General features: G+C 35.6%; 1 protein-coding gene across 1 annotated transcript in view; it reads left to right on the top strand.

Annotated features, from left to right (window-relative positions):
• The window catches only part of NBN (nibrin), a 46,099-nt gene extending 23,904 nt beyond the window's left edge, over nt 1–22,195 (top strand). The window contains exons 9-15 of the mRNA XM_081258069.1: nt 2,451–2,580; nt 4,840–5,115; nt 7,116–7,551; nt 13,150–13,305; nt 14,569–14,682; nt 20,800–20,849; nt 22,007–22,195. Of these exons, the coding sequence (XP_081114195.1) occupies nt 2,451–2,580; nt 4,840–5,115; nt 7,116–7,551; nt 13,150–13,305; nt 14,569–14,682; nt 20,800–20,849; nt 22,007–22,037 (1,193 nt within the window). The 3' untranslated portion in view covers nt 22,038–22,195. The remainder of the gene's footprint in view (nt 1–2,450; nt 2,581–4,839; nt 5,116–7,115; nt 7,552–13,149; nt 13,306–14,568; nt 14,683–20,799; nt 20,850–22,006) is intronic.
• Nucleotides 22,196–23,375: the final 1,180 nt, after the last annotated feature.

Raw genomic sequence — 23,375 nt, 5'->3', positions numbered from 1 at the left:
TCTCTACAGTTAATATTTCACTTTGCCACTAGAATCACCTTCCCTTCTCCTAAAAACTTTTACTAGTTCTCATTATCTATAGAATAAATCCCTAAGCCCTTTGTCTAGACTTCTGAGCCTTCAACAGTTTAGCTGTAGCCTATCTCTTCCCATCCTCATCTTTTTTTAATATACTTCCCTACAGAATACATATGCCATATTTTTTTATGTGCCATACTCCTTGACCTTGCTCATCATGGTCCTTGTTCCTAGAATGCTAGCACTGCTCTTCAAAATCTGACTCCTTCCACAAATGCTCACCTCTTTCGTGAAGTTTTTCTAGGTTTTTTCCTCTCCCATAACTCTTCCCCAAGTCAGGTTAATTATTCTGTTTTTTTATACCCCAGTAACTTTTTTTTTTTTTTTTGCCTTCCAGTTAGAATTTTTTCGTACTTTGAAGCATAGCCAGTTGTTTCCATGCCTCTTTCAGCCACTAGACTGATTATAAACTCTTACTAATTTTAGTTTCTCTGACATCACCAAGCCCAATACTTGTTTGCAGTTGGTATGAATATTTGCTTAATTGAACTAATTTATTGGTACACAAGATTATCCTTGCTAGGGTGGAGCAACAAAATTTTATCATCCACTGTTAGAAATGTATTTATGGCCAGAAGGTCCTTAAAGATCATCTAATCTTTCTATTAAAAGGTAAGAGACCTCAAGGCTGAGAAAAGTTAAGGTCCCATAAATAAAACAGCCAAGACAATCCTAAAATTGGGGTTTTGTGACTGCTAGACCAGCATCTTTTCTATTGTGTTATTTCATCTGGGAACAAGGTCATAAGGAATTGATAAAAAATCTACATTATAATTAGTAGTATTATTTCTTGCACATATTCATAGGTAGGTCTGTGTGGGTTCCAAGTCATAGACATCAGACTTACAAACAGTTTTAGAGCACGGCTAGTTTTGGGGGGAACAGGGTGAATGCATGTCTTCTTTCCTCCCTTTTTCTCCTTTGTTTCCTCGTTTCCTTCCATATTCATTGATTTATCTTTCAACAAGTATTTATTGAACATTGTTATATGCCTTTAATTACTCTAAACACTCGGAATAAAGAGGTGAGCGGAATAGAGCAAATCCCTACCCTCCTGGTATTTTAGCAAGGAGAATATTATAAATAATCTTATTGACAGACATTAGTTATTCTGGGTCATTAGATTCAGCTTATGAATATTTCTTTTAATGGTTATATACACATTTGTAATTATTATTTTTTGCAAACTGTGCAAGCTAAGAAGAATTTTAGGGATATGTATGTATAAGGAAATGCCAGTGAACTAAGGTGGTCATATAAGGAGAGTGGCAGAAGTAAGTTAAATACCTGAATTTGGAATCAGTTATAAACATTTTATTAAACATATCCTATGTCATGAGGAGCTAACAGAGTGGTAATTTAGCTTTGATACTTAATAAATGTCAACTTAAAAATTTTTTTCAGTTAATTTAATTCTGTTAACTTATTTATATCCATTATATACCAAACATTGCTCAGAGATTAGAGATACAGAAATGAGCAAGACTCAGTCCCTGTTCTCAAGGAGGTTCCAAGTCTAATAAGAGAAAGTAACAAGTAAACAAGTACGGTATAAAGTGATGATAACAGCTAACACTTGCATAGTCCTTACTATGTTCCAAGCATTTTTCTAAGTGCTATCCATATATCAGTTCACTTTGCCCTTAAAACAATATGTGAGGAAGAAACAACATGTAATTATCCTCATTTCATAGATGAGGAAACTAAGGCATAGAGAGGTTAAGTAATACAGGTCACACAGCTAGTGTTAAAAAGTTAGTAACAGTGTGTTAACAGTAGAGTGATGTAAAGGGTGGAATGGGATTCAGAATGAGGGGCATCTAACTCAATGTGGGAGGTTCAAGAGAAGTATTCCAGAAGAGTGGCACTTGAATTAAATTGCTATTCTGGTATATAAAATGATGAAGTAATCATTATGGTTTTCTGGAGTAGCCAAAAAATTTATGTCTAAAACTGTTCATCTCTTCTTTTCAAATAGTATATTCCTTCTAAAAATTAAATTCACATTGATTTTGATTTGTGTAGACAGTAGAGTAGATATACTTCCTGTGGGGGAGAAATTTTAATTTTTTGGTCTCCTGACTAAAGCATAATTTGAATTAGAAGTTAAGTTGAGTTTATTTTTATTTAAGTTGATAATAGTTTAACCTGAAGGATTTGATGTGTCTTTAAAATGATTTGGTTCAGATAAGCCCATCACAGATGCCAACAGGCTGCTGCTCATAGGCTGTTTTGTTAAGTATTTGACTGGAGACAACTGTGTGCTATAGTTAATTCTCTCAACATGGCACAGTCCTAACAATTCTAAGTGACCAAATGTCCATCTTGTGTCTAGCAGTTGTGATTCTTTCTTTCACTTCTGTGATTTACAGGATTGAAGACAACAACTCCAGGTCCAAGCCTTTCCCAAGTCTTACCAGCCAATGAAAACTTAATGCCAGGTGCCCCAGTGAATACTACAACATATGTAGCTGATACACAATCAGAGCAAGGAGATACACGGTAAAGCTTCATTGTTAACGAACTATTGTTATTATTCTATCAATAAATTAGTAGTATATTCAAGAAGTAAAGTCAATGCCTGTATCAAGTCATCTCTTGGGAGATAAAGAATTGGGAGTGTGGGATGCCAGGGAAAATAATATTTTGGGACAGGGTTTAGCAGACTTTTTATAAAGCACTAGAGGGACTTCCCTGGTGGCGCAGTGGTTAAGAATCTGCCTGCCGATGAAGGGGACATGGGTTCGATCCCTGGTCCGGGAAGATCCCACATGCCGCAGAGCAACTAAACCCGGGTGCCACAACTACTGGGCCTGCACTCTAGAGCCCGCAAACCACAACTACTGAGCCCCTGTGTTGCAACTACTGAAGCCCACACACCTAGTGCCCATGCTCCGAAACAAAAGAAGCCACCGCGGTGAGAAGCCTGCACACCGCAAGAAGAGTAGCCCCCGCTCGCCGCAACTAAAGAAAGCCCATGTGCGGCAGCGAAGACCCAACACAGCCAAAAATAAATAAATAAATAAAAATAAGCCCTAAAGAGTAAATATTTTTGGCTCTGTGGGCCACTGATCTCTGTCACAGCTACTCAGCTCTGCCATTGTAGGATTAAAGCAGCCATAGACAACGTGTAAATGAATGAGTGTGGCTGTGCTCCAATAAAACTTAATTTATAAAAACAAGTGGCAGGCCAGATGTGTCCTGCAAGCTGTGGTTTGCCAACTCCTGAAAATGATAAAAGTTTTTTTTTTATTCCTTGAAAATGTACATGGAAGACTACAAAGAATTATACTATTTTATTTGTGACTGGTGAAATAAGTTTGAGATCAATTTGTTTCTATTATATGATGTTGCCTGTATGTGAACATTACTTACAGTTTTAGAGATACTTTATATGTGTGTACCTGGCTATCTAAATAATATTTGTTCATAAAGGTAGTTTCTTTAGTGGTTCTCTATTTTTTAAAATTAATTAATTAATTAATTTGTTTATTTTTGGCTGCATTGGGTCTTTGCTGCTACGCGCGGGCCACCTCCAGTTGTGGTGAGCAGGGGCTACCCTTCGCCGTGGTTCACGGGCCTCTCACCGCAGTGGCCTCTCCTGTTGCGGAGCACAGGCTCCAGGCGCACAGGCCTCAGTAGTTGTGGCACGCGGGCTCAGTAGCCGTGGCTCGCAGGCTGTAGAGCGCAAGCTCAGTAGTTGTGGCACACGGGCTCAGTTGCTCTGCAGTATGTGGGATCTTCCCGGACCAGGGATCGAACCCGTGTCTCCTTCATTGGCAGGCGGATTCCCAACCACTGAGCTACCAGGGAAGCCCAGTGGTTCTCTATTTGAAGAGGGTTTTTAAAATAGTTTTTTGGATTTTTTTTTTTTTTTTTTGGAGAGCAAGAGTAGTTCATATGTATCCTATGGCATTTTTCACTTAAGACAGTGTATTTTAAATAATCCATAATGAATTATTCATATTGGAAGATACCTATGATAGCACTATATTAGACCATATTTAAATTTTCACTATACCTATATTTTGTATTGAGATCATAACTTTTCAAAGAGAAACTACAAATTTTCTTAAAAGAGAACTTCTAATATAACTTTTAAAAGAGGAACTTAATTTTTTAAAAGTCAGTTGAATGACAACTTTGGGGTTTTTGGTGAAATAAGAATAGCAAAAGTAGTATATATTCAACCATACATTGTAGAACTGTGTGTTTGTGTGTGTGTGTTTAAAATATTTTTCTGATAATCTAGAGTTCTACTCCAGAGTTCTGTTCTAGAGACTGCCATCTGGTTGGAATATAACCGTATCATTTCATCAAAAGTGATCTAAATACCCCATTATATTTGAAATTGGAAAGCTAGCTTATTCTTTTTATAAATTTCCAGTTTTTATTAATTTTTTTACATGGAAATAATTTTAAAATTTTAAACAAAGCAAAAATCACTTCAGTATATGACCTGGTTTAATTTATAATAGGATACTAGGTTGTTATTCATGTGTGTTTGGCAGTTTTTTATAGAGCATTCCTGACAGTATGTGCTGTAGGGGATGAAGAAGAGAAAGGTATCATGTCTTCAGGGAGCTTTGATGACAAAGGAGCTACTTTCTTGGGATAATAAAATATATTCACTAAACTACTGTCTCAAGATAACTATGTTCTAAAGCTGTATTACATTAGTACTACTTAAAGGACTTTGTTTCTGGATAAAAATTGCTGTAAATGTGATTGTTTACCTTGCATTCTTTTCTTTTGCTGCAGTATGAATTTGAGTGAAAGGCCAAAAGAAATCAAAATCTTCGGAATGGAACAAAAATTCAGAATACCTTCACAAGAAACATCCACTGTGAAGGAACCCCACAAAGTAAACTCTAATAATAATAATATAGTATCAAATACTCTTGTTAGTATGAAAATCCCAAACTATCAGCTTTCACCAACTAAATTCCCAGGTGTAAATAAAAGTAGAGATTGGGCTTCTCAGCATCAGCAAACCAACTCCATTAAAAACTACTTTCAGCCATCTACCAAAAAAAGGTATAATTTTTAATAATACTGCTCTGTGTGTCCAAAAATATTAATATTTGTTATACGATTGTAGAATGGTACTAAGTCCATGTTCTGCTTAAGTATGCTTCTGTGGAAAGCTGTGGCCCTTTGAGCTTATTCCCTCTCAGAAATGTCCAAGTCTCCTTCTTTACTAAGGTCATTAGATACATTTTCCCTCAACTTTTTCCTTCTGTTGTTTCATTTGCTGTACTTCTCTTGAAGAAGAGGTTTCCCACACCTCAGCTTTTTTGACCTACCTATTTCCCTTGGTCATGTCTCTCATTTCCTCTAGGACCATGCTTCATCAATTATTCTTAATTTCTAGCATGCTTAATATCTTCTTCTAGGTCCTTTTCTTCTGTGTTCAAAGAGTATCTCATTTTTAGTTTTTAAAACCTTCCCTTGACTTGATTTGTTCCTCTAGCTACTGCCCTTTATCTTTTACAATCACTGTTAAACTTCTCATAAAGAGGAGATTATTGTTATTGTTCCCATTTCTGTATGAAATATTTCTTAACTTGCAATATTTCATCTTGACATGACATCCTTGAAAGTAATCATTGACACAAGTTGCCACCTCTTGTGGCCTTTTGGTAACACTCAACTCTTGAACCTTTGTTCTCCTTCTGGTCTCTTCTTGGTTTTGTGGTAGTGTCCTATCCTGGGTTTTTGTTTTTGTTTTTGTTTTTTTTTTGCCTCTCTTTCTCCTTTGCTCCCTTTGAGGACTTCTTTTCATCCTGCTATGTATATTGTACTTCAGGTTACAGATGATGAGTATATTTGGTCCTGACTTATTCTTTAAGCATCACTTCTACTTTCCCACAGAAATCTCCTGTTTTTTCCCCTAATCATAGGCCTAAAACTTTCTCCCCTGTCACTGCCTTGTATATATATTTTTGTTAGTAATTTACTTTGTCAAAATCTTTGACTGTTTCTCCTCTGCCTCCCCAAACCAGTACTGCTGATTCTTATTTTCCTTGTCTTATAAATCCCTCTGTTTCCATCTGTTTGTGTTGCTAGCTCTCTGGTTCAAACGCTGATCATTTAAATTATTACAAAAAACTTCTTGATTGGTTTATTTAGGACCCTGACATTAGATGAGTATTATTAAAATATCAGTCTAACTGTTCCAGTTCAACATGAATCCAGTAAACTAGAGAGCAGAGACCCAAGTTTTTGTTCCTCTGTGGGCCTCAGTACAGTTTAAATGAGACAGGTATTCAGTACTCATTGAATGAATGATACAGTATTGTATAGAATACCCTTAGTCATATATTCACATATTACTTGCAGTATATAGTTTATACTGTATTCTGGATTTAGCCACTTTGACTTACTATCTTGAATCTAGCTCTCATTAACCCATCAGGTTTTAGTCCCAGGCTAATTTTTCCATGTCCACAGTTTCCCTACATTATAAAGTAAGCTGTTGTTTCCTGACAACAAGTCTTTTATTTTTTATTTATTTTTTTTTTGCGGTACGCAGGCCTCTCACTTCTGTGGCCTCTCCCGTTGCGGAGCACAGGCTCCAGACGCACAGGCTCAGCGGCCATGGCTCACGGGCCCAGCCGCTCCGCAGCACGTGGAATCTTCCCGGACCAGGGCATGAACCCGTGTCCCCTGCATCGGCAGGCGGACTCTCAACCACTGCGCCACCAGGGAAGCCCCAAGTCTTTTGTATTTTATATTTTTCTACCTTTTCCTCCACACTGATTCATCAACTACTGCAACTTCCAGCAAAGAAGATAGACATTTCCCTATTTTTTAAGCCATGGAATTGACCAGTCCTATCAAAACAGTAGAGTGTGTATGAATTATGTACTGTTTTCAGATGTCTGTTTTTTTTATTTCTGGTGAGATTGTTAATCAGTAAAACCAAGAATATTGTTAATTAAATGAAGAAGGGGCTGAATACTGCCAAACTAAAAAATTACTTAGCTGTGTTCATTTTCTGTTTTTGTTTTCTTCTCTCCTTTTTTGAACCTAAGGGAAAGGGATGAAGAAAATCAAGAAATGTCTGTACCTAAATCAGGAAGAATAGAAATGTCTTGTTCTCTTTTAGAACAAACACAACCTACTACATCCTCAGTATGGAGCAATAAGGAGCAGCAGAATGAGCCTGTGGGAAAAAACCCAGATAACTCGTATGCAGATATAGATTTAAAATCCACTGTGAAAAATTCTGCCAATAAATCTCTCTCTACAGAAAAACTAAGATCAGAAAAAAGAAAAGAAACTGATGATTTAGCCATAGAAGATGAAGTATTGGAACAGTTATTGAACAACAAAAAAACAGAGTTAGAAATTGAAGTGAAAGTTCAAAAACAAGAGGAAGATGTCAATATTAGAAAAAGGCCAAGATTGGATATAGAAACAAATGGCACTTGTAATGATGAAGCAATACCAGAAAGTAACAAGATCTCTGTAAGTAACATTTTTTAATAAGTATTGCAAATAGGAACATAGAATGTTAAAAAGTACTTGAGGTATATTTGTATTGACAGTATGAGCAGTCATGATGTTTATTTGGGGGAAAAAATTAGTATCTTCTACACCTAGTATTAAGTATAAGAATTTGTTGCTTGATAGGGTAAATGTTAAAAATACAATGATTCTTTGACTATATATAATAAATTACAACAAATAAAACTTATTCATGACTTTTTTTTTAAAGAATCAATTTTATTTATTTACTTATTTTTGGTTGCACTGTGTCTTCGTTGCTGCACACAAGCTTTCTCTAGTTGCAGCGAGCAGGGGCTACTCTTCATTGTGGTTGTGGCGCGTGGGGGCTACTCTTCATTGCAGTGCGTGGGCTTCTTACTCCGGTGGCTTCTCTTGTTGCAGAGCACGACTCTAGGCAGGTGGACTTCAGTGGTTGTGGCGCGCAGGCTCAGTAGTTGTGGCTTGTGGGCTTTAGAGCACAGGCTTACTAGTTGTGGTGCACGGGCTTAGTTGCTCCGTGGCATGTGAGATCTTCCTGGAGCAGGACTCGAACCCGTGTCCCCTGCATTGGCAGACGGATTCTTAACCACTGCGCCACCAGGGAAGTCCCCATGATTGTTTTAATAGATTTCCAGGCTGTACTATTTTATTATATCAGACATTTGGACATGATGGTAAGTATAGGAGGAGCTTTAATAGAGTAAACAGGCACAGAGAGATGAAGAAATTTAGTAAAAACAAAGTATCTACTAAATAAATTTTTAGGATAGAACATGAATAACATCACTCGGGATTTTTAATTTTCATTTTTATCTTTAATGTTCTGTCCTCTTTTCATGAAGTTGGTAATTTTTCTTACCCACTTTGGTCTAAGAAAACTCTTTAGATTATTTTGTATTTTATGCATCATTAAGTTACCTACTGTTGGTAGACTGGTTACCTCATTAGGTGAGAGCACAGGTACAATGATTTGATAAGCATTTGTTGAGAACCTAGTGTGTATCAAGCACTATATAAATCTGTAACTACTATTGAAAAATCAAAATATATGTCCTGTTTAGCCTGTATACTGGCATCTTCATATGAGGTAGAAAATCCTTATTGTTTGTTATTCCTTATGAGTGAATACTTAATGCCGTTTTGTGGACCAACTGCATCAGAATCACCTATTGAGCTTTTTAAAAATAGGGATTCCCATGGCTTCCCTGGTGGCGCAGTGGTTGAGAGTCCACCTGCCGATGCAGGGGACACGGGTTCGTGCCCTGGACCGGGAAGATCCCACATGCCACGGAGCAACTAGGCCCGTGAGCCATGGCCGCTGAGCCTGCGCGTCGGGAGCCTGTGCTCCACAACGGGAGAGGCCACAACAGTGAGAGGCCTGCGTACCACAAAAAAAAAAAAAAAAAAAGGGATTCCCAGACCAAAGTCCCAGAGATCCTGGTTCAGCACATCCAGTTTTCTTCCCAGAATAAGTTCCCTCACTGTATTAGTTAAGAATTCCTTTTGCTGTCTTTAAAAAATTCTAAAATCAGTGGCTTAAATAAGATAGGGCCAAGATTTACATGCTGTATAATGATATAAGGGAATATAATTATTTTATTTTGCTCTACGATTCTGCAGCATAATTTCCTTTGTCCTTATTTTACTATTTTAGAATTCATGACATTCTGAATAAAAATATGGTACAACATAAATATGTTGTAGCAGATGTTTGGAGAGTGAATAGCAACTCAATTGTGACAAGACTTCTGGATATACTAAAGTTAAATCACTGTATTTTAGCACTATACTTTTTTAGTAAGAACCTTGTTAACAAAAGTAATTTTGCTTTCAATGTAAGATAATTTTATAAAACTTTTTACTTTGAAATAATTGCTGATTCACATGCAGTTGTAAGAAATTATATAGAAACATTCCATATACCTTTCACCCTGTTTCCCCTAATTGTAACATCTTGCATAACTTAAGTATAACATCAAAACCAGGAAATTGACATTGATATAATTCATCAACCTTACTCAGTGTGAAATTATTTTTAATTCTTTCATTTTTACTGTTTTAAGAATTTGTTGTCTGAAGGTCCTTGTGGATACTCGTGAATTGAAAGAATTACACTTAATTTTTCTAGCTACAGAAGTGATTATCAGAAAAAATATTTCTTAATCCTTTCATTTAAAAAACTTTTTGCACTCTTAAGAAGGCAAAAATGTCATACTTCTCTCTGGCATTGGATTCCTTAGCTGTATATCAGAAGGGCATTTTCTAAAATATATTGATGATAGAACTACCATTTTTCTATTTTGGGATTAAATATGGATTCTAGCATGTCTATAAGATTTACTATAAGCTGAAATAGAAAGCTATTGGCTAGATAACCCTGCTAGGCATTTATCCTTGTGTAAATGACAGCTGTGTCGGGGTCTTGGCCTTACTTTGAATTTCCCAGTCTCCATAAAATGCAAACATGTCTCCATATCCTTGTTAACATTCCTCCTAACAGCACCCCCTGTCTACAGAATATCTCTTCTTCACCTCTTTCCACCCTTCTATTCTAAATTAAGTTTTCCTCTTTTCTTACTATATAGCATCTTTGAAAGCCCAGCAATTATACCTACCACTTACTGGATACCATCATGCTGTTTATAGCAGCTTGCAGTGAAGTAGTACTATACACATTGAACAGATGTGGAAACTGCAGTGGGAGTTAAGTAACTTGCCAAAGTGACTTACCTAGGTTTTGACAGCTGAGACAAAAATGCAGGGTCCACCCTGTTCTTTTGGCTGTTTCTTTTGTCAGGTTTCTCAGAATGTCATTCATTCACTTATTTATTCTAGGCATTGGGCATGCAAACATGAAAGGCAGTCTGAGAGAATAAGTTTGATAGGCCTTTAGGAAGTAGAATCTCTAAGACTTGGTGATTGACTCAATATGAGAAATGAGGAGAGAGGAAAGAGTGTAGAAGTCCCAAGCTTGCAGTCGAAGGGTCTGGGTAGGTAGTATGATTCTCTGAGATAGGAAATAAAAACTTTCTCAAGAGGTTAAGCAAGTTTGAGGGAGTAGGACAGGATGGGGAAAATGTATGGGGGAGTAAAATGTTCTGATTGTAGTAACAACTTCCAGTGGGTAATGTATGTGAAAATACTCACTCAGTAAAAGGGTACATGGTAGGCTTGGAATCGAAATTTTTAATCTTACTACTGACAAATAGCATTAATTTTCTTTAGTCTCTAAGCAAGCACAGAGTACATCTTGCTTTTTCTTTCCAACTTTCTTCTTATTAAAAATTTTCTGAATTTTTATTACTGAATCATTGAAAATTTGATGTAAAATGATATGCCCCCTATTGTATACAAAGGAATTGTAGTTTTTATTGGAAGTATTAGAAAGCTATCTGTGTAATATACTTTTGTCTAGTATGTGTTCTGGATATATGAATATGAAGGATAGTATGATTTTATATAAGGCAGTCTCCATAAATATCTTGAACAATTAAAATAACTCTTTTGTCTTGGATTAAGGATGACTTAACATTCAATTCTAAATAAATTTGGATAGACTTCTTTAAAAATTTGTTTTTTATTTTTGACTGTAAAAGTAATACACGATCATGTAGAAATATGAAAAATAAAGAAAAACATTACAGTTTGTTGATAATTCTGCCATCTGCAGATAACCATAGTCAATATTTTGGCATTTTCTTTTTTTTTTCAATTTTTTTTTTTTAATCTTGGTTCATTGGTTTGTTTATTTATTTATTTTTGGCTGTGTTGGGTCTTCGTTTCTGTGCGAGGGCTTTCTCCAGTTGCGGGAAGCGGGGGCCACTCTTCATCGCGGTGCATGGGCCTCTCACTATCGTGGCCTCTCTTGTTGCGGAGCGCAGGGTCCAGACACGCAGGCTCAGTAGTTGTGGCTCACGGGCCTAGTTGCTCCACGGCATGTGGGATCCTCCCACACCAGGGCTCGAACCCGTGTCCCCTGCATCAGCAGGCAGATTCTCAACCACTGTGCCACCAGGGAAGCCCTGGCATTTTCTTTTTTAAATCTTATTTTTCAAATTGGACTCATAAGTTAATGCAATTTTATAGCCATTTTAAATTAATTTGTATTATCATTTCTCATATTACATTCTTTAGGTGTATAACTTGTATGAACTTAAATTGCTTCTTGTTCTTTACTCTTATATCTCATATGACAGTCTTTTTCTATGTATATTTCTATTCTCATGTCATAGTTTCTCTAGGAAAGATGCTTGAAAGTGAAATAACTGGGTCAAGAGCATGAGTATCTTTGAGGTTTTCAGAAAGGTACCATCTTATTACTCTTATGAGCAATATTTTTTATTTCTTTAGCAAGAAAATGAAATTGCGAAGAAGTGTGAGCTCAAGAATCACTCTGGTCAACTAAAGAACTATCTGTGAGGGATTTGTATTTTATTTTTATAAAGATTTGACTTGTATGGACCATCATTGCATCAATTTCTGTCAGTCTATATTCTTAGGATTAATTGATTATCTTTCTATAGTTTTGGTCTATTTCATAATTATGCCTCCTCTGGAAATGGATAGATCATATTATAACCATGGTATAGCTAAAAGAGTATGGACAAAGCCTGAGTGTAATTCCCTGCCCTCTACTCCATAGATAGTGACCTTGAAAACGTCATTTTCACATTTATGAACCTCAAATCTTTTGTTTATAAAATCAGGTTAACACTTTTACAACAGGGTTGTTGTTTATATCCAAAAGAGAACAAAATACAAAAGTATTAGGCCATTGTTATTTTGAGTTCCTGATTACATTCTGTCACTGTCGCATGAACCTTTTCTTTTGACTTTTCCCTTTTTTCTTCTCTACCTGACTGTTTTTATCTTAGTCCTGTTAGCAGCTTCCAAATGGATATATAGTAAAGCAGTTTAAAAAACTAAGATAGCCTTGAGCAGCTATAAGAATGTGGATATGTAACTAGCTATTTAGTTAATAGTAAGTGACATAAAGAATCTCTTCCAGCAACAGGAAGGAATCTTCAGGCTGATTTAATAATTATTAATCTGGAATAAAAAAGTGGCTTTCAGTGAATGAGGTGGTGTGCCCAGAATTAATGATTGATTTTTTGAGGTGTCCAAAATAATAAAAAATATAAATTATTGAATATCCAAGAAACCTTAAACATAGTATAGAGAACTTCTAGAATGGATTGTATAATAATCTCGGTGTATGGTTTTAATGAAAAGAAGCAGACTATTTCTTGCCAAGAAAATGTATACAAGAAGATAAATTGTTTATTGGGATGACTTTTATTAGAATATGCTACTAAATTTCAAACACTTTATGGTTTTTTAGCCTTCTCTCATAGATAGTGTGTTATAAATGTTTCTAAAGTTGTAGAGTACTTGAGTAATTTTCTGGTTTTTAAATAGATATGATTTGATTTCAAGTACAAAGTTCAGGTGCCAGAAATAAACCTTTTTTTTTTTACTGTTTTTGTGGGTATTTGAACTTTTTTCTGTAAACTCCTAAATGACAAGTGATTTTCCTTTTCCTTCTAATTTCTTCTCTCCATCTTAACACCATTTAAGAACAATGATGAACTTCAGGATGATGGTGAGATGCTTCCAAAGAAGGTGTTACTGACTGAGTTTAGGTCACTGGTGGTTCGTAACTCTACTTCTAGAAATGCATCCAGTGTAAATAATGATTATGGTGAACTAAAGAATTTCAAGAAATTCAAAAAGGTATGTATTCCTTTAACTAAAATATCACAAGAGGCCAGTGTTTGAAATATTTTTAGAAATATGCTAACTAGTAATAAAAGCAGTTTATGTTGAAAAGTGATGCTATTTCTTCTGCTTAAAACAGTTAAAAACTACTAAGGACATAAATTGACACTTAAATGAATATATAAAACAAACTTTATTAAGGTTAAATTCTTTAAAGGATGCTGTTTACCTGGTTTTTTCTACCTTAAGCAGCAGGCTTTTGGCTGTATCGACAGTGTCCTCCTAGTTCTTTTTTTTTTTTTTTTTAATGTCTTTTGGCCGCGCAGCATGGCTTGCGGGATCTTAGTTCCCTGACCCGGAATCAGACCTGTGTCCTCGGCGGTGAATGCGTGGGGTGCTAACCACTGAACTGCCAGGAAATTCCCAGGTCCTCCTATTTTCTAATATTGATCTATGACTACCTGAAGAGGTTCTTTAACTTAGGACTTTGTGATGATAACAGATTTGTTCAAAATAACTGAGCACATTTAATAATGAAAACTAGGCATTTTATTATTACTTGTGTATATTAAACAGAATATAAATATGTATACTGAATATCAGATCTGAGTTCCTCCTGCTTTAGGAACTGACAAGATATTTAAGAGAATTTTTTTTCCCTTTTTTTTTGAATTTTATTTATTTTTTATACAGCAGGTTCTTATTAGTTATCCATTTTATACATATTAGTGTATATATGTCAATCAGAATCTCCCAATTCATCCCACCACTATCACCACCCCCTGCCACTTTCCCCCCTTGGTGACCATATGTTTGTTCTCTACATCTGTGTCTCTATTTCCGCCCTGCAAACCGGTTCATCTGTACCATTTTTCTAGGTTCCACATATATGCATTAATATATGATATTTGTTGTTCTAAGAGAATATTTCTGATCCAGTCTGTATTAATGCATGATTACTTTATGTTCAGTATCGTGTTGCAAAATCTCATTGTTAAATCAAAATTCAAAAGGCATACTAATTTTTTAAATTAAGTTACCAAACAAAAATCAATAATACTCAATAAAAAGAAGCTTAACTGGATTGCCTCTAGTGAAAGAATTTGTTTGACTTTTTCCAATGGAACAGCTCTATTTCCTCTCACATTCATTTTCATTTATAATATATAAACATCTTTAGTACTTATATGTGATTTACAGTCTTTGTTTTTTTTAAGCTTTTTTTAAAAAAAGATTGTCAATTTTTTAGTGCATTTACCAAGGTTTCCTATTTAACAGGTCAAATTTCCTGGAGCAGGAAAACTTCCACACATCATTGGAGGCTCAGATCTAATAGCTCATCATGCCGGAAAGAATACAGAATTAGAGGAGTGGTTGAGGCAGGAAATGGAGGTTAGTAGGAAGTAAGACCCAGTAACTTGTTTGATTTGTATTTTGATCCCTTGTGATTTCCTTAGAGCAAATTCTTCTTAAAACCAAACTTAAGATGAGTGACCTAAGGTTATTCTTCCAGAAAAATTCCTGAGTTACAGAGCATTAAGATTAATTTGTACCTTTCCATAACACTTCATTAAGGGACTTCTAGATTTATTGATCATATCCTATCTAATATGACACCTAAGCCTCAGGAAACCAAACCTCAGTTATAATGCTCTTTTGGGAAAATATGAAATGCTTTACAACTCTCCATGTTAGAATGTGGTTTCCAAAAACTCGCTGTTTTACAGCTATTGGCTACAAGTAAATATTTATGAACTACTATAATGAGAACTCACAGGGAAGAATACAAAAATATGCTTCTTTTACCTTCTCCCTGGGTGTTTTGAGTACTAGTGTATGTTATATAACAAGACTGTCCACGTGATCCATAATTCTTTCAACCCCTTTTTTTAAACTGGTGAATTTGATAAAAATTCATTAAAGTTGGGAGCTTTTTAATATAGAAGTACTACGTGGAAGTTAAGAATTCAGAAACATATGACCATTGAATTGAGAGATAATCAGAGTCTGTATCCAAAGGTAGAAAGTCTTCTTCTTAGTCTTTGTATTGTGTGATTATCCAGTGCTACTGAAACCCAAAGGTGGGCTCCATTGGTCATCTCAATGGGCTGTTTGAAGTAGGGCTGTTTGGTAATTAGGGGATAGGGACAATATCTCTTTCTTGCACTCTGATGTGACATAAGTTAAATCCCACTTTCTTCTCAATGTATCTTAGCTCCTTTCTGTATATTTCACTGCTTTGTTTCTTTGGATTGTACTTTGGTAATTTCTTCAGATTGTCTTCCAGTTTAGTACTTCTCTCTTCAGCTCTGTCTGGTTGATATTTTATTCATCCATTGAGTTTTCATTCAACCTATTGGATTTTTTCATTTCTGGGAATCTTTGTCATTTATTTCTAAATCTTGTTCCCTGCTGACATTTTAAAGTTCCTCTCTTGTATTCTTTTCCTAATGATACCAATACCTAAAGTGTTGATCTGTTTAATCTAGTTCTCTCTTATGGTGCCTTGTTTCCAAGTATGTATTTTGTGATCTTTGAATGTGAACTGCTCATTTTCCTTGGAACTTGATCTGTGGGAATTCCTTAAGTCCTAATTTGAGGTTTATTTCCTCCTGAAAAGATATGTTTGTGTCTGCCAATCTTGTTCTACCAATATGAGACTACTTTAATCTCTGCTTGTGATGTTTTTGGATCATTCAGGTAGTTAATATATTTGGACCAGAAGCTTGGGTGAAGGCTACCTTGTCATTATAAACTTAGTGAGATTTCTTATTTCTTTCTTTCACCCTGTGTCAGGGTCAAGATAGGCAAGTTTCTTTGCTGTCTCCTTTTGTGTTGTAGAGTTTGTTCCTCTTTGGCTCTTTAGTGCTGGAGTCTTTTATTCTATTTATCTTGGATTTTCTTTAATAATGCTCATTTCCTGTACAGACATCAAAGGAGAGCCTGGGTTTTTTTGTGCTTTGTATATCCCCCCAGGGCAGGGCAAAAGCTGGCTTTGGTACTTGGTAACATCTCAGGATTTATATTTTGCTTTATTATGGGTTTAATGTAGTATTCAGAAATTTGTTTTGTTTTTTTTTTTTTTTTTTTTTTTGTGGTACGCGGGCCTCTCACTGCTGTGGCCTCTCCCGTTGCGGAGCACAGGCTCCGGACGCGCAGGCCCAGCGGCCACGGCTCACGGGCCCAGCTGCTCCGCGGCACATGGGATCCTCCCAGACCGGGGCACGAACCCGTATCCCCTGCATCGGCAGGCGGACTCTCAACCACTGCGCCACCAGGGAGGCCCAGAAATTTGTTTTTAAACGTGCTTTTTTTAATCAAAAAAATTGTTAGGTCACTTAAAAATAGGGTTGTCAGGATTTTTAAGGTCAGAAAATGGAAGAATGGAGGTACCATCCTTCATTCTTTTTTGAAAGGATAACTGGCTTTGTCATTTTATAAATGTGCATTCCAAATAATTATGGTAGTACACAAAAGAATGAAGAAGTGAAAATCCTAAGTACCCATTTAGACATTAAATACATAATGTTCCAGACGTCTCTTTATTGAGGAGGAGTGGAGGCAGTGGGGAATAATGTAGGAAGGGAAGGAGAGAGATTGATAGAAGGAAGTAAAACTGAAAGCATTGCTGAATTCGTATAAATGTTTCTTCCTTCCAGATATTTCCTGAGATCCCTAAATAAGAAAAACACTATCAGGTTAGAATCAGTATTTGTTTCAAACTACATATTTTGATTTTAGATACTGTTTGTTGGCTCCTGCTGTGAAGAGTGAGGAAATTATTTGTGCTTCCTCTACTTCGCCGCCCACACCTCATGCCAGTGCCCCTTTTCCCCCTTTTTAGGTGACTTGCGTGCCTACAGTATTCCTTCTTAGGCTTGAAAGTCAGTAACAGTCAGAATATATCTCAGTGTTGATCATTCCTTTCATTTTTCCCAGAGTAAAGTATGCTATTTTGATTTGTAGGTGCAGTTCTTTTTTATTTCAAGGAACTTTTCTATTACATCTTTAAAAACATTTTTATATTTGCTGGGTTCTCTACATTTAAGACATAACTCTCCTTTTATTAAATCACCTTTGCCCTTCACATCCATTTCTTCTACGTTCATTGTGGTTTTCTTAAGCTCTTTCACTATATCAGAAATTCAAATTTCAGTTGTGTCTCTTCTGTTCCTCACCAGCTATGTTATGTGACCTTGAGGAAATTACTTCTTTATCCTTCTGTTTCCTCCTGTGCAGAATGGGAACAATAATAGTACCTCCATTTCACAGGCTTTTTGTGAGAATAACATACGATACTACTTAATAAAGCATTTATAACAGTGGAAACAGTGTTAGCTATTTCTCATTTATTTAATTCTGAAATGGTGTTAGAGTTTTCAGTTTGTTTACTTAGCATTCATTCCCATTTCATTTCATTGTGTTTTTTCTATATTTAACTTTCTTGTTCTTGTTTTATTGCTTTCATGTTCTTATTTTATTTATTTTTTATTTATGGGTTATTATTTCTTTCAGACTAGATTCTTTAACTGTCTTTTGCAGGTTCTATTCCAGTCTCTCTCTCTTTTTTTCCATCTGGATGTGGAGTGGCTTTCCTGTTTTCTTTCATCTTGCAGCTATTTAAAGTAAAATACCCTGTCAGATATTGTTTGCTGTGTGAAACATCATATGACATCTTATTGCAGGGATTACATTCTGAAATCAGTTTGTGAGGCAAAAATTGAACGTCGTTGAAATCACTCCTACCCATCTTAGCTTGTTCATAAAAAACAGAATTATCCTGATGCCTCCATACTGTTGGTGTGGCAGCATGTTCAGTCAAAGGCACATTGCATGTCCCGTCTAGTTTCTATTGCCTGAAAACATTGAATTGAGGAAAGGGGAGGGTCAGATAAGCTGTGTGCAGCTCTTTCTTGGAACTGGAATTAAATATGTACCAGGGAGTATATCTTATCCCAGAAGAGAATAACTTACATTTTAGGTTATTTGCCTAATTTGTCAGGGATACTGGAGCCTATGCCTTTGGTCAGTGTCAGTCCCACTTACCTCTCCGTGCCATTAGTCCCCTCCCAGCAGTCCACCAGCAGTTGTTTTCTCTTTCTTGCTCAGGCTACTTTTTCCCAAATTTGTATTATTAGTAAGAATTCTCAGGTTTGGACAGTTCTGTAGCACTTTTTAATGAGTTGGGGGAGGGTTAGGAATCAGTTGCATTAACCTTTTGGTTCTTTGCACAAACACCTTTTTGAAGTCTGTGGCGTGGGGTTATGCACTTCTTGATTAATTATAGCTATCGAGTTTTATTTGTTCTTGGATGGGGAGGAGCTGACAGAATGATGGTGCAGCTGCTGACTTTTTCCTATCTTTCATTTATTTCATTAACATTAGTAGAGAGGCTGTGTCCTAGATTTATTCTACCAAATCTCTCCTTTTTTTGCTAGAACAATTTTAGGTGCTCTAGGTAAGATTTGCTCTCTAAGATAATAGAGTTGACTTTGTTCTTCTACATGGCTGCAGCTTCTATGTATAAATGTGCTACTGTCTTGATGTTTCCCTAGGCTTGCTCTAGCTACTCTTCTGTATTCCCTGCCTTTGTTCTTTTTCAGCCCTCCTTTTTCTTCTTTTGCTGCAGACCAGTCTTAGTTTTCATAATCACTTAGTTCCCAAACTTTCTTTGAATATAGGATATTTTTATTCTGTGCATTAAACGTAATAACTCTTTGACCTCTACCCAACCTTATTTGACTTTTGAAAGACTGTGATTTGTAGTTCTCCCAAGTTCTCCCAAGCCACTGAAAAATGCCAGTAATAGGAGGATTTCTGTTTTTTAATACTTTTTTATTTAATGATTTTACTAAGATATATAAGATAAAGCTGATATTTCTTTACTATTTAAACTTTAAAATTAGCATCCCTTACTAGGAAGCCTCTAAGATTATTTAGGAGAATGATACCAGCAGATTTTTTGACAACTGCTTTATGAAAATCATGTGCCTTCCCATTTGTGTTCTGCTATACTTATTAGAAAATGTAAAAGATGTAATTTCAGTTTGACATTTCACTGTATGAATAGAAAATCATTCTATAAGTTTGAATCCCTGCAAGTCTTCTTCTAGGCCCTTTCCAAAGACTCAGAAGCAGTGTAACAGCCTGGTTAATAGGTGGTGCTTTTATTCAAGGAGACCTGGTCAATACCAGTTCTTCCATATGACAATTTTTTGATTTTCTACAACGTACTTAACCTAAGTCTCTGCTTCCTTATTGGTTAAAATTGGAATAATAGTGTAAAAGTAGTAATGAGATTATATGAAAATTAAATGAGTTCTTTTTAGAAACAGTTTTAAGATAGTATCTGGAAGTACACAAATGTAAATTACTTACAGTAAACAAACAGTATCTCCATTCAGAGAACTTACAGTTTTTTAGTGGAGATGTGATATAAATAATTATAACAGAAGATAGAAGTTGATGAACATCTAGGAGTCACATAGGTAAAGTTCTGTGGGAGTTCTTCATAGCAGACTTACTTTTAAATGAAGAGGATTAGAAAGCCATTGTTAAAGAGGTGAAGAACATGTTCCTTGATGCATAGTAGACACTAAACAATTATTGAGTGAATGCACCTTGAAAGATGGTCAGATGTGGAAAGAGGAGGATACTGTATCACACTTCTTGTCATGAAAAAAGCAGAGAGGGTCCCAGTATATTTGTTCGGAGGTGAGCCTGGTTTTTTGTTTGTTTTGTTTGTTTTGTCTTTTTGTGTGATTCAGTTTAACTGGCATAGAGGGTTCATGAAGAGGAGAGTGAGAAGTGATTGAGGAAGTAGAATGGAGCCAGGTTATGAAGAGCCTTTCCCATTTAAGGGTCAGACTCATGAGTTTGTGTTTTCTTTGGTAGGTGGGAGAAGTCATTGAAGGGTTTTGAATGGCACATGATAGAATCATACATACTGAAGTCCATCATACTGGACTTTAGGAAGATGTACCCAGCACAGGGTATTTCCAGTCCTAACTGTCAAAGGTTCTTTAGGAGTTTGGTGAGTTTGTGTTTTAAATTATTTTGTGGGTGAGGTGATTCAGCAGCAACTTCTGAGTCCTGATTTGGGGCTGTGAGGAAGAGAGCCACTTTACCTGCAGAGCTGCTCTGGTTGAAGGTGGGGTAAATATTGCCCTCTCAGCCCCTCCATCAGTGGTATGATCTCAAAACACTAAAATTTCATTTAGTAAAAGGGTTCTCCTGGGAAAAAATGGTTAAAAACTCAACAAGCTAGCAATGTATGTGTTGGTTGCCTTTGAGAGGAGATTGGCTGGAGAAAGTTGTTCAATTAGAGGACTTTTGCAGTAATCTTGGCATGAAGTGAATATGGAACAGACCTGTTGAATGGGCAAGAAGTCATAGAGGCAAAAACTTACAGACCTGGTGATCTCTGGGATGTGATCACCCAGCATGGCAATTTCATTAACTATATTTTCATCACTTAGCAAGTTTTTGAAACTATATTAATTTTGACAGGTGCAAAATCAACATGCAAAAGAAGAATCTCTTGCCGATGAACTCTTTAGGTAAAGTTTAATTTCAGTTTTCTCCTGAATCTTTGTATATAAAATTCATTTCTATTGATAGAGTTTAAATATTTGTTTCTTCTATCCTTAGAAATAGACACTTCAGTACCTTCACTGAAAGAATATTTTGTCTTGTTTTTAATATAGGTATTTCTTTTTACTACTTGAGCACCTCTTAATTGGGTTTACTGGATATAGCTTCAAGGTTTGAGCTTAATTCACTTATACTATATCACAAGATATTTAAAATTTATTTGGGGCATTTAGGCAAAAGAAGGGTCCTGAGCTGGGTGAATTTGGCTGATAAATTTGTGAGATTTTCAGCTCTGAGTAAAAGTATGAATGAATGGGGTTTTGAAAGAAGACAAGTAAAATACCAGACCATTTGTTAGTTTTATTTGGCACATACATAAAAATAAGAAGCTGGATTAGAGTTTCAAAGCAGGTTTTTGTGGGAGGGTTAGAGGAGTTATAATGGATGATTATAATTTAATTCTGATTTAACATTTTCAGCATTCCTGCAGACCCAACAAACATTATAATAATTAGCTCACAAATATTCATAAACAATATTGTAGGTAGATACTGGCTAGGGGAGAATAACGTTTTCCCAAGAAATACTGTATTTTTGAGTCTGTTTTGTAACCAATTTGATTCTTTAATTTCATTATTGACAGTGTGAATCATTGATGAAAATGTTGACAAATGGTGCTGATTTTTCATAAGTACAGTCAGATGGGAATAGTTGCCCAACTACATTGTTTGTTATAGGAGAAGACTTTACAACATAATTATATTTTAGGTTCATTATGCTCTTGGTGAAAATGGTATAATTTAATTTGGGAGTGGAGAGGTTTGCAGCCATCCTGGAGGAAGTATAAAAACATGTATTAATTTTTAAACTGTTGTTTTCATTAATTATTTTAGTGCTTTTGCAGGATTTTTTTATGATGTTTTACCAAATATTCATCAAAGCAGCATCAAAAGGATAAATGACAGTAAAAATGTCAGTGCTTAATATCTGATCCCAAGGATAAAATTAGCATTCTCATTTCTGTTTGCAAAAGTGTGTCATATTTTGAAAGCCCTATAACTTGAAAAGTGAAAGGAATGCTGTCATTTATCTAGATATCATTTACCTGTTTCTTTCTTTGCAGATACAATCCTAATGTAAAAAGGAGAAGATAACAGGGTTTTATGAAGAAGCCATGGAAAAACATTTCCTATCAAGTATTTACATCGAGTTTCCTCTGGGATACATGCATATAGTGTATAGAAGATTTAAGTTTATGGCCTAAATTTGTTAAATAAAATGAACAAAACTCCATTTCTTTTGTGTGTGACAATTAGTATTGTTTATTCTGTTTTCAGTCTTTGTTATCTAATCTTTTATAATATTTTTTTCATTTTTAAATGTTACTTTAACTTACTGAATAGTTACTGTGGTCACAGTTCAAAATTCTAAAAGTATAAAAAGGGTAAAAGATTAAAAGGTCTCCCTTCTACCACTGTCCTAGCTATTTGTTTCCCCTCCTCTGAAAAAATCCATGACACTCATTTCTTATGAGTCTTTACAGAGATTTTTAATGTCTATTCAAATTTCTCTGCATATCATTTTTCAGTAATTTCCTATAAAAATGATAGCATAATATATACAGTGTTCTGTACCTTATTCTTCACTGACTAGATTGGAAGGTTATAGTCATATCTGAACATAATTTTTTTCTGTTTATTATTTTTTTCTTTTCCATTATGCCATAGTCTTCCCTGAGCTGAAGTAACCCAAGTGAAATAGATTTCTGTGTTGAAGATGTCACCCACATATTATTCTAGTACTGGAAATGATAGTGGAAGACTTCATCAAGCTTCTGGATAGATCTCACTAGAATGAGATGAGACCTATTTGGTGGTCTTACTGAGCTGGGTGTTTTGAACCTTTTTAGAATCCTAGTTTTTGTATCTATAAAGTAGAAATGGTAAGATTGTCTTCATCCTACCTTAAAGGGAGATAGTAAGAAAAAAAGAATGTCTTTTTCCAAATTTTGTCATATAGACAGCTTTGGCTGTACATTATAATTAGGGTAAAGTCTTTTCATCTGCTCTAAGGACTGATGCATTTTGTCTTAGGAGGTAGAACATGCTTTTTATACTGACTGAAAACTTCCTAGTTTCACGTAGGTTCTGCCACCCCTTTTTAGGTTGTGAGAGATAGCCTAGCGTGAAAAGTTATATCATAAGTTAATTTGTAGTGTTGCTAAGCCTGCATGGAAGATTTAGTGTTCCTTCATATTCAGTCAGGGGAAGTCACCACATTTAAGTATCTGGCTAATCTCCTTTCAGGAGATAGTTTTTAAATGTCCTAGCTTTTTCTTGTTTCTTTGTTATTATCCCTTCAAATTCTTTGTTTAGGAAACACTATTAAATGTGTATTTTATATAAAACTTTGCCCTCCACAACATTGAAAGAATTCAAAGATAAATGAATAATGGTCTCTCTAACTTTCTAGGAGTAGTCTAAAAGCTCAAA

The sequence above is a fragment of the Mesoplodon bidens genome (assembly GCF_964165515.1).
Source record: "Mesoplodon bidens genome assembly, chromosome: 16".
Lineage (NCBI taxonomy): Eukaryota > Metazoa > Chordata > Mammalia > Artiodactyla > Ziphiidae > Mesoplodon > Mesoplodon bidens.
This window is presented reverse-complemented; position numbering and strand designations above follow the sequence as displayed.